Consider the following 12,305-nt stretch of genomic DNA (forward strand, 5'->3'; position numbering starts at 1 on the left):
CGTATGATCGATCCTGGAGCATGTTTCATGGGCTATATAGAAAAGTGTGTATTCCGTAGCTGTTTGGTGGACTGTACTGTGCGTACCTGCTAAGTCAGGTCAAAGGAACAGTTTAACACCATTGTTTGCTGGTTGATTTTTGTGTCCGAATGATCTGTCTATTGCTGAAAATACGGTGTTAAGTTTTCTACTGTTATTGTTTTGGAGATGTCTCTCCTTTTAGGTCTATTAATATTTGCTTCATATATTTAAGTGCTTTGATGTTGAGTTCATGTACATTTACAATGTTTATATCTACTTGATGAAATTCCCCTTTATTACTATATGATCACTTTGTTTTTACAGGTTTTAATTTAAAGCCAGCCCTTGGTATTCATGGGGAATTGGTTGCAGGACTCCTTGTAGATACTAAAATCCATGTATACTCAAGTCCTGTAGTAAGCCCTGCAGAATCCATGCATACAAAATGTTGGTCTTTCCTATCCATGGCTTTTGCATCCCATGAACACTGTATTTTGATCTGGTTTATCTTTTTCTCTTTCTTTCAGGGCACAGCAATCTTAACAGATCTGACTTCTGTCCTGTACGATGACAAAGAATTTCCCAATCCAGAGAAGTCTGACCCTGGCCACTTCCTGGATGAAAGTGGCAACTTTAAAAAGAGTGATTATTTCATGGCTTTTTCAGCAGGCAGGCAAGCTTTTTATGTGTACATCAGGGGTCAAGTAAGATAAGGAAGGGCTCTGCATGGAGGCTACTCTGGGCTGAATAATTTGTCATTTGTATGAGGCCAGAGGCACTACTCCCAAAGACCAGATAATTTCTCATGGGATTGGCAACTATGCTCATAGATTCTCTTCCTGATTCACTACGGAGTTCATCCAAAGCTCCTCCTAAAAGTCCAATTCTAGTAAAACTTTTCTCATTTACCCCAAGAAGCCAGTTCACTTGATAAACTTCACTGAGCACCTTATATATAGCAATCTTATGCTCAGGTCCAGGCATACAAATGTGAATAAGTATTAGATCTTCCCTCTAAAACAAGGGAGAACAAATGAACAGGTAATAAATTTTCAGTATCACATATGCTATGCTCAAGCCTTCTTTGGGAGCCCAGAGCAAGGAAGGGAGAGAGAGAGAGAGAGAGAGAGAGAGAGAGAGAGAGCACTCCAGACTATTTAATTGAGAGGGATAAGGGCAGTATAGTTGGAAAGTAAGTGAAATTTTCTTGCAATAAGTCACATTTGAGTATCTTCCCTCAGTTTTTAATGGTCCTGGGAAGAAACATGAAGCAATGTCAAAAAGGTTAATAAAAGAGAGTTTAATAAAAAAATGGTTTTGAGAGGTCTGGGCCAAACAAGGGGAGTAACAAAATGTGGGGAAGAACTCAGGACTAACAGCATTAAGATGTTACAATCCTAGATCAAAAGATTCAAAGGAAGGAGAGTGTTGCTGGAACCTGAATAATGAGCAGATTCCTCATCAAGAGAAACATCTATAGGTAGAGGAATGTTGCCACTGTCAAAACTATAGCCTGACAGGGTAGGATGGAGGGAACAAATACTCTGAACTTTTCAACATTTGAGCCTCTGAATGTATCCAGAACCCAGAAGAGAACTACCTCCTGGGTTAATGCAGTTCTTAGAGGTCAGTTTCCTGGGAACAGAAAGGCACACGAGATAAACAAATACAAAATGGATCTGGAAAAAGGAAGAAGTGGAGAATATTCAGCACTCTGAAGAAATAAGAGGAGGATAGGAGGGCAAAGGACATTTCCAACAGAAATAACTGAAACAGAGACAAAAATAAGAGATTTGCTCCTGTTTAATTATATAAGAAAATAAGTGTAGAGCAACCCTTGATGTTGTGGTCCCAAGGTTATGTGCATTGCCCAGAGATAATCTCAAAAAAAGCCATTGCTATGTGACTTCTTATCTCCTTTTCTATTTTTGGAGCCCACTATTGCACCATGAGCCTGCTCAACATTTCTATTCATTTCACGTGGCACAGGTTTGCTTTTGTCCTGACAGTGAGTATTACTGTGTGTATTAAAAGATCTGAGGACTTACCTTAAGAGGTTATACTCCAATCTGTGAAACAGATGAATAATTTATAGTTCATGTGAAATGTAGTGTATTAGAAGCATTAATGAATGTTGTGGAAAACAGATAAGAGTGTGAATTGCATGTCCTGATGTATCAAAGAAAATTGCATAGAATAAATAACATCTGAACTAAATCTGGAAGGATATGGGGACTATTGGCAGGCAAAGCAGAGTAGGAGACCATTCCAGGTAGAAGAATACCTGGAATCTGAGATGAAACTTGAAATTGCCAGTCTGTTTGGGGAGTGGTGAATCATTAGTAATGACTGGGTGTCCCATCCAGCGGGATCGTTAACACAGACCTTGGAGGAGGGGGTGGGAATTTAGAGAGACAAGAGACACAAGAAATGGAGACAAGACAGTATCCTGATCAAGTCTCGTTTAATGGTGGCGGTGCAATGCCTTATATAGGCTGGCAGGGAAGAGGAAGGGCTCAGAGCAGGCGGGGAGGAGAATGAGAGACGTCACCAGGCGCATGCTCGGTAGACTTAGTCTTTCCCGTGCGCGGGAGGTTATCTACGCGCGGGCGGGAAAAGTTCACGCACGCGGGAAAAGTTGATGATGAAGAACCAGGAAGTGTGCCATCTTGTCTCCACAATGCGGAGCTTAAGTAACAGAGGCCGTGGCAATTTCCGGGCCTCACGGCTCCGGACAGGTCCTCCTTTTTTATATTATTAGTGACTAGAAGATAGTCCCTCGGGAACTGCGCCTGTCTTAGGTTGGAGTGACACATCTCTTCACTGGTACCCGTCATGGGATTAGGCAGTAGCTATAACGGACCTCCTGTCTTAGGTTAGTGAGAGATGACACTCTCTTACCTGTCATTGGCTGTCCAGTTCAGCGCACAGGGAAGGTGGTTTACGGCAAGCGTAAGTATGGACCATCGTGATCTTCTTGTTCCAGGCGATGATAATGGACCTGTATGGGTTTGGCTTGGATGGCCTCGATTTGTTGCTTAATGAATGTCATGAGCTTATTGAAGATTATAGGTCCCAAAGAGAGTAAGAGCAATAGGCAAAGCAGGGGGCCCAATAACGGTATAATATAGGGGAGGAGTCCATGGAACCCAGTCCGAAACGGGTTATCAGTCATTTCTTTTCGTCGTTTTTCTAGGTCTTCTTGTAGACGCTTGATTTTATCTCTGACGATCCCGGACTTGTTGGCGTAGAAACAGCACTTTTCCTGTAGAGCTAAGCAGATACCTCCCTGTTCGGCAGTTAATAAATCTAGGCCTCTCCTATTTTGGAGCACTACTTCTGCCAGGGAATCTACTTGATCTTGTAGATCCTGTATAGTACTTGAGATGGCCTGCATATCTGAGATCAATTGGCGAGACAATTTGGTGTATTGAGTAACAGAGATCCCTAGGCCTGTAGCCCCAGTTGCTACGGCAGTAGTTATGCCTAATCCTGCAAGTAAGGGGATAAATTGTATTGCCCTTTTGGCTCTTCCCAAAAAGTGATCGATAGCTGGAATAGGTACAGGTTCATCTCCAGGGATAATGTCTATATCTGGCAGAAGAGTGGCTAAGACACAACGTCCTGTCCAGTTTACAGGCAAATAGGTATAGGCTCTATTATTGCCACATATAAAAACTGAACTGTTTGGGGCACACAGCGATTGGGAAATATTTGTTGTGATGGAACAATTATTGAATTCAACGATTCCTACATCGATGTCGTAGGTGTTATTGAGGAAAGGGGAGTAGAAGCAAGGGGAGTTAGAAAATTCTAGGGGCTGCACTTGAAGGGGAGGAATTATGGTGCAGGAAGTATTGGATGTATAGTTTAAGTCATTGCTGGGTATGGCAAGAGGAACGGGATCTCCTAACGGTAAACATAGCCAGCAGTCATTGGCTAGACTAGAGTTGGAATTATTGAGCAGATTATGAGTAGCAGTGAGGAGGTCAAAAGTCTGGGCATCAATTTTTTCTTTCCCTCGGATTTTGGGCAGAGCCAAAGGGTGGTAGCGAATTTCTGGATATAGAGCTTTTTGCAACTCTTCAAGTTTTTTGTATACCCTAATTTCTCGGACCTTGTCTTGTGGTCCTCCTCCGTCAGAGATATGAAGACGGGGGTGAATATTCCAGCAGACAGGCTTTCCTACAATTCCAGTATAGCCAGCTGATACAAGGTTATTGGTATTTCCTAAAACTGTAGGGACATTACTGGCCCGTATAGTGGGGTTTCTAGTTCTTGTTAAGATAGCAGTATAGTATGTCTTACTGTCAGAGATGCATTCTTGATAAGTGGTGTAGCAGGAGCTGTGCATAGTAGCCTTAAATGTGTCACAAGGGCAAGTTGTAACACCCCCTCCGTCAGATATCCTAGGGGTTGACACACACCTCCATTTGAGGGAGTCACTAGGCAGGTATGCTGTGTGAGCGGAGCAGGACACAGTTGAGAGGTACTTATTTGGAGGGGAGGTCACATATCCCCCATAGCAATCACAGGGCTTACCGTGCCATTGTTGTATATGCGTAAGGGCCTCACGTGGATCACCGAAGCCAGCATGAACCTGGAATACTTGGCAAGTCATCACTAAGGTCCAGAGGGGCCTGTAGTTGGAGTTCATCTCTGTAATAGAAGGAAAAGGTACTCTCAGGGAGAGAGTTACTCCCTGGATTGGTTATTGTTAGGTACCTGTCTTACCAGTTGCTCTGGTAGCCATCTGGCTGCATCATGAGTTTGGGAAAAAACACAAACTGAGCCTCTTCCCCAGATTAACACTGGGTCTGGACCATACCATGTGTTGTCTAATGGGTCTTTCCACTTAACCATGGCAAATTGTTTTTTGGAATCAGAATGCCAAAATCGATCAGCTGCTGATTTGTTCAGATCATCTAAATTTAAAAAATTCAAAATAAAGAGTGTGTGATTAAGAATGTTTCTCGCGGTGCCCTTAGTAGGGTACCATTCTCCCTTTTTTATTTTTTCAATGGTGGTTTTTAAGGATAGGTGAGCTCTTTCAACTATTCCTTGTCCTTGAGGGTTATAGGGAATTCCAGTAATGTGTTTTATTTGTAATTTAAGACAGAAGTCTTGGAAGGCTTTGGATGTATAGCCAGGACCATTGTCTGTTTTTAGTTGTTTAGGCTTTCCAACTATGGAAAAACAGTGTAGTAAATGAGCTATGACATGTTTGGTAGCTTCTCCTGTTTGTAAGGTGGCTAGTATAAATCCACTAAATGTATCTATACATACATGGACGTATTTTAAGTTACTGAATTCTGAATAATGAGTGACATCCATTTGCCAGATCATGTTAGGAACTAGTCCTCTTGGGTTAATTCCTAAGTGAGGGACTGGCAGGTATGTTATACAGGTCTGACATTGTTTAACTATTTGTCTTGCTTGTTCTCTAGTTATTTTAAACATCAGTCTTAAAGTTTGAGCATTAAGATGGTGTGAGGCATGAGTAGCCTGTGCTTGGGCTAGGTTTGTATTTGTAGCTATGGCTACCGTCTTGGTTGCCATATCAGCCAGTTGGTTGCCCTGGGATAGAGGTCCTGGTAATCCTGAATGAGCTCTAATGTGTCCAAGAAAGAAGGGTGTTGTTCTATTATGTATTAATTGTTGGCATTGTAAAAATAACTTGGCTATATATGACACATGCTTAATTTGTGCTACTGTCTCAAGTAGAGGTATTGAGTGAACTAAGTATGCACTGTCGGTATAAATATTAAGGGCCTGATTAGGGAAGGCTGACAGCACCGCGATTAGGGCCTGTAATTCTACTAACTGAGCCGAGGTATGGCTGGTTTTGAATTTAACAGTGGTGTCAGCAAAGGTATATGCAGCAGTTCCTGTGGATGACCCGTCAGTGAATACTAATAAGGCATTGTCTAAAGGTGTTTTACTGATGACATGAGGAAAGACAAAAGCATGTAGTTTACAAAATTGGATAAGCTTATTTGGCGGGTAATGGTTATCTAAGTTACCAGCATAAGAGGCGCAAGCAATCGGCCACGTTTCAGTGTTTTGCATTAGCCAATGGATTTGTGGCTTAGAATAAGGTTGTATGATCGTAGAGGGTTCAATTCCAAAATATTTTTTGCTATTGTCTCTCCCTAGAATAATTAAATCTGCTATGGCATCATAATAGGGGAGTAATACCTTTTTGGGTGATGAAGGCAAGTGGACCCACATAATAGGGTTATTTTGCCAGAATAAACCAGTAGGTGTTAGTGTTGTGTTAAATATTAAAAGGGTTAATGGCTGTGAATAGTCTATGTTAGTAACAAATTGCTCAGCAATGGCCGCCTCTACTTTATTAAGTGATAAAAGAGCTTCTTTTGATAACGACCTAAGGGACTTAGGGTTGGGGTCACCTCTCAGGGTGTTGAATAAAGGTTTTAAGTCTCCTGTGGTGAGTTTTAAGTATGGCCGGAGCCAATTTATGTCTCCAAGGAGCTTTTGGAAATCATTGAGGGTTTGTAACTTATCTTTACGGAAAACTGCCTTTTGATTAGTAATTTTAGGTCCATTTATTTGAAAACCTAAATATGTATAAGGGTCTTGTAGTTGTATTTTTTCTGGAGCTGTTTGTAACCCCGCTGTGGTTAGTTCTTGTCTGAGTTGCGCAAAACACTGTAAAACTTGTTCTCCCATTTTTCCTGCTATGAGGATATCATCCATGTAATGTATAATGTATATTTGTTTCCATGTCTCTCTAACTGAGTGTATGGCTGTAGCCACATATTTTTGACACAAGGTGGGACTGTTGGCCATACCTTGAGGTAACACTTTCCATTGGTATCGCTTCATTGGTTTTTTAAAATTTATAGATGGTAAGCTAAAGGCGAATCGTTTTTGGTCAGTAGGATGAAGGGGAATTGTAAAAAAGCAATCTTTAAGGTCTATGATAATTTTAAAATATCCTTGAGGGATTGCTACCGGAGAGGGTAGTCCGGGCTGCAAGGCACCCATGAGGATCATAGTAGCGTTTACTGCCCTTAAATCTTGTAAGAGTCTCCACTTACCGGACCTTTTTCTGATAACAAATATGGGTGTATTCCAGGGAGAGTTACTCTCCGCAATATGCCCTGCCATTAGCTGTTCCTGCACTAACTGTTGGGCCGCAATTAGCTTTTCATTAACTAAAGGCCATTGATCAACCCAAACAGGCTCATCCGACTTCCATGTTATGGGGTCAGCGCACTTTTGGGGTGCAGGCATGTCAATGGCCGAAGCTAAAAATTTCCAAACCCCTTTGTGTTAGATTGTCCTAAGGCTGGAATAGGCCGTTGAATACCATTTTCCCTTTTTCCGAGTCCTTTTCCGGGGCTATAACCTTGGGTTAGCATTTGTGCAGTAACTATATCGTTAGGGCTGCACATCATAATTTTCATCTGGGAGAGTAGGTCTCGGCCCCAAAGATTAACAGGCAATTGAGGGATAACAAGTGGTTTAATGAGACCTGAGTTATTTTCTTTGTCTTTCCAGGTGAGGTATTTAGAGCTTTGTCTGGGATTACTGCTTTGCCCAATTCCTCTTAAGTTAGTTAAAGTCTCTGTGGTAGGCCAGTGAGAGGGCCAGTCCTCTTGTTTGATGATGGTTACATCAGCCCCTGTATCTGTTAACCCTGTAAACAACTTGCCATCTAGCCACAAGGTCAGGGAGGGCTTTTGATTAGTAATTGGCTGCACCCAATATATGTCTGAAGATCCAAAACCTCCCGTTCCTCTGTTAGGATGTTGGATTTTATTAGTAGTTTTAACCAAAGGCAATAGGATGAATTGTGCTATTCTATTCCCTTGAGGAACAGTAATGATACTGTTAACAGCCCTGGCCATAATTTTAATTTTTCCAATATAATCATTATCGATTACTCCTGGAAAGACTTGTAGACCTTTTGTGGTGACACTGCTTCTTCCCAGGATTAATCCAAAGGTATCAGGAGGCAAAGGCCCATATATTCCAGTGCCTAAAGCTTGTGCTCCCATCTCAGGTGTTAATACTGTGTGGGAGGTGGAACAGAGGTCCAGTCCTACACTTCCTGGGGTTGCTCTACTAAGTCTTGAAATGGATTGTTGCTGCTGGCTGGAACAAAACTGACCACCCCATAAGCTTGTTTCGGGGCCTGGGGCTGGCCCCTCATCCCGTTTCCCTGTTGGGATGGTAAAGGATTTCCCTGACAGTTTTAGATTTACATTCATTAGCCCAATGTTTTCCTCTTTTACACCTTGAGCAAAGGCCTGGAACCTTTGCTTCGGAGTTTTTATTTGAATCCCCGCGGCAATCTTTTGCAAAATGTCCCGTTTTGCCACATTTAAAACACCCTCCTTTTTCTTTGTTCTTATTATTAAGGAAGTATTTTACGGTTTGTCCACTGAAAGCTGCGGCCATTGCTAAACCCTGTTGATAGGAGGGCCCAATATCTGAACAGAGACGGATATATCCAGTTAAGTCTGTTCTCTTTCTATAAGGTCGGATTGCCGCTTGACAAGCTGGATTTGCATTTTCATAAGCCAATTGTTTAACATAATCTACACCCGCCTCGGCATTACCAAAAATCCTTCCTGCGGTTGTTATGAGCCTATGTACAAAATCTGCGAACGGCTCATCAGGTTCCCTGCTTGACTCCAGTGAGCGAAGCTCCTGGGTCTCCTTTAACAGGGAGTTTCCTCCAGGCTTTTGTAGCGGCCGCCTGGATTTGTGAAAATAGTCCAGGGTCGTATTGCATCTGAGCATCAGTGTTGGTATAATTACCCGAGCCAGTTAACATATCAAAGTCCCAACCGTTTCCTGCCTGTTGGTTTCTTTTGGCTGTATCTCTGCAATTTTCAAAAAACTCCGATTTCCAAATCAAATGATCTCCCCCTGAGAGGACTGCTCTGACTAGTGTGTTCCAATCTGTTGGAGTAAGCCAGTTATCGGCCACAGACTCTACTATAGCAAGAGTGTATGGAGCAGTAGCTCCATATTGAGAAACAGCAGTTTTTAATTCTTTTATGACAGTGAAATCAAATCCATTATGATGCCTCCAGGCCTGACCCTGTCCATCTACAGTTTCAGTTACCGGGAAGATATCTTTAGGGGAGGATTCTTCCCTATCTCGGCTAGTAGAAAATCTTCCTTTTGGGACATGTTGTCCGGGCCGCTGAGGTGGGCGAGGGAAGCCTCCCATATTCTCTGAATTAGTTACACTCTCATTTCCTGTTTTTAATTTTTGCAGCCTAATGATTAGTGACTGATGTAACTCTTCTAGCTTAATTTGCTCTTCAAGCTGAGCGATTTTTTCTTTGAGTTCCTCTTTTGGATTGACTACCGCCATTACGTTGGGTGCAGAAGCACAACGTGTCCTGTTATAGGGAGGCGGATGCGAGAAAAAGGGAGGCCAGTTAGGATTATGATATCTAGCTGCCTCTTCCTCTAAGTCATCCCAATTTACATCTGAAAGGTCAGGATTGTCATTACTTTTATCTTTTTGTGATGTTTGCAGAATTGGGTATTTTTTGGGCCTTTTCTCGCCTAGCATCACTTTGTCTTTTACAGAAGGAGCCTTGGCCCCCTCGTCATCACTTTCAAGAGAAATAAGATCTACTTCTTTGTCTGGCGGGGGGCTCCCAAGGTCAGTCTGAGAACTGACCTTTAAAATCTCCTCAGTCTGGGCGACCGCAGCCATTACTTGTGGATCGGCCTCCTTTTTATCTATTAGATCCTTGATTAAATTCCAATAAGAAAAGGCGGTTACAGGAATTTTTTCTGGCCCAAAGGTATTATAATAATCTTGAAAGGCGTCTCCCACCCTCCGCCATCTTTTTATATCAATGGTTCCTTCCTGTGGGAACCAAGGGCAGGTATCTTTCACAAAATCAAAAAATCTAAATAAGTCACCACTTTTAACCTTTACTCCCCGTGTCTTTAAAGCCTCTTTTAATTGCCCTACGTAGATTTGATGCTGGCTTAATTCTTGTCCCATTTCGGGCACGTAACTTACCCTCAACTCCGACGCAGCAGGCTCCCGCAACGGTCGGAGGGATTTTTCTTTCACTTTAGTCGCCGGCCTTTCTATGCGCCCTCTTCCTCACGCAGTTCCCTCGTATCCAAGCCCCGCGTTTGGGCGCCACGTGTCCCGTCCAGCGGGATCGTTAACACAGACCTTGGAGGAGGGGGTGGGAATTTAGAGAGACAAGAGACACAAGAAATGGAGACAAGACAGTATCCTGATCAAGTCTCGTTTAATGGCGGCGGTGCAATGCCTTATATAGGCTGGCAGGGAAGAGGAAGGGCTCAGAGCAGGCGGGGAGGAGAATAATGAGAGACGTCACCAGGCGCATGCTCGGTAGACTTAGTCTTTCCCGGGCGCGGGAGGTTATCTACGCGCGGGCGGGAAAAGTTCATGCACGCGGGAAAAGTTGATGATGAAGAACCAGGAAGTGCGCCATCTTGTCTCCACAATGCGGAGCTTAAGTAACAGAGGCCGCGGCAATTTCCGGGCCTCACGGCTCCAGACAACTGGGGTGAGGGGAACTGGGTGGAAGATGTGGAAAAAAATGATGCCCTAAGAATTGCCTATGGCTAGTTGGTGATATTTCTTTTTATACCTGGCAATAATAAGCTCTTGACAATTTGTTTTAAAGCAGGTATGTGGCAAGATTGATTATCTTTTAGAATCCAGATGAAGACAAATAAATCTGTTTGTCCAGTTCAGGGTCAGAAGTATATGGAGAAGTAGATAGTGTGGTGTATCATGCCAGTTGGGAGGTGTGTGTGTGTGTGTGTAAAGATGTCACTGGCAAGCTGCAGCACAGCAGTTCCAAGGTGCATGGACAGAAAAGTGTTTTTTTATATAGTACATTCACAGAAATATGTGCTAAATAAATGAAAAAGAGGCTGGGTGCGGTGACTCATGCCTGTAATCCCAGCACTTTGGGAGGCCGAGGAGGGCGGATCACCTGAATTCGGGAGTTTGAGACCAGCCTGATCAACATGAAGAAACCCCGTCTCTACTAAAAATACAAAATTAGCTGGGCGTGGTGGCACATGCCTGTAATCCCAGCTACTCGGGAGGCTGAGGCAGAATTCCTTGAACCTGGGAGGCGGAGGTTGCGATGATCCGAGAGCGTGCCATTGCACTCCAGCCTGGGCAATAACAATGAAACTCTGTCTCAAAAAAAATGAAAAAATAATAAATAAATAAATAAATAAATAAACGAATAAATAAATAAATAATAAATAAATAAAAAATAAACCAGGTTTCGGTGTAAACAGAAAAAGCTATAGGTTCATTAGTCATTGATTAATATATTTCTTCATTCCACATTAATTTCAGCCTCCCTGTGTGCTAACTCAGCTAAAGAATTAAATGAGTAATGAACTTATGTGTTATTTTTAGGAAAAAGAGCTTGTGCTGGAGAAGGCCTGGCCCGCATGGAGCTGTTTTTAATCCTGACCACCATTTTGCAGAATTTTACCTTGAAACCTCTGGTTGATCCAAAGGATATTGACATCACCTCAGTTCACAAAGGGATTGGCACTATACCACCCTTCTATGAGCTTTGTTTCATCCTGGTCTGATGAAAGGTCAGGCTGCTAGATTGCAGAGCAAGGCCCTTGAGCCTCATGTGAAAAAGGCAGATGTTTCCTGGCCTGTGTGTCAACTATTATCTACTCCTTCCTTAATAGCAGGAAGGCCATCTCTGAGCCATATCTCTTTTAATTTTACCCATCCTTCAAAATCCATTCCAGTTTTTCCTGTATGAAAGAAAATTTATTGTTTAATTTCCAATAAAATTCTGTTTGTAACTCAATCTTAAGTTCATGCGCTACATTTTATCTGTAGTCATATGAAATGGAAAGCACCCTATAAATGCCATATTTTGCTTTGCTACCATAAATGAAAATCAGAAATTATCCTACGAGATTTAAAAAAAATGTTAAAAGTATTAAAACATGAAGTTTATTAATCTCTCACTCCTGTCTAACAGTCTAGGGAAATGATCTCTTGACAGATTAGCTTGTATACATTCTTTCTGTCCCCAATGGTTATTAAACTATAATTACATGTGTATATGTGTATATGTTGGATATATATGTTGTGTATGTGTTTATTTTTGTATTTATGTGTATGCGTATACATGCAGGGAGAAAAGAAAGGAAGGTCATTCCAGCCAAAGGAAATAATGTGAGATGAACTTGAATTAGTCAGTCTGTCCAAGGATATCCTTTCTTTTCTCCTCCAGTGGTTAAATACACAT

General features: G+C 42.2%; 1 protein-coding gene across 1 annotated transcript in view; it reads left to right on the forward strand.

Moving 5' to 3' along the window:
* LOC104664684 (cytochrome P450 2C31-like) overlaps positions 1-11,854 on the forward strand; it is a 44,652-nt gene extending 32,798 nt beyond the window's left edge. The window contains 2 exon segments of the mRNA XM_030941483.1: positions 549-690; positions 11,444-11,854. Of these exon segments, the coding sequence (XP_030797343.1) occupies positions 549-690; positions 11,444-11,625 (324 nt within the window). The 3' untranslated portion in view covers positions 11,626-11,854.
* The last annotated feature ends 451 nt before the right edge of the window (positions 11,855-12,305 follow it).

Source organism: Rhinopithecus roxellana, chromosome 11 (assembly GCF_007565055.1).
Source record: "Rhinopithecus roxellana isolate Shanxi Qingling chromosome 11, ASM756505v1, whole genome shotgun sequence".
Taxonomy (NCBI): domain Eukaryota; kingdom Metazoa; phylum Chordata; class Mammalia; order Primates; family Cercopithecidae; genus Rhinopithecus; species Rhinopithecus roxellana.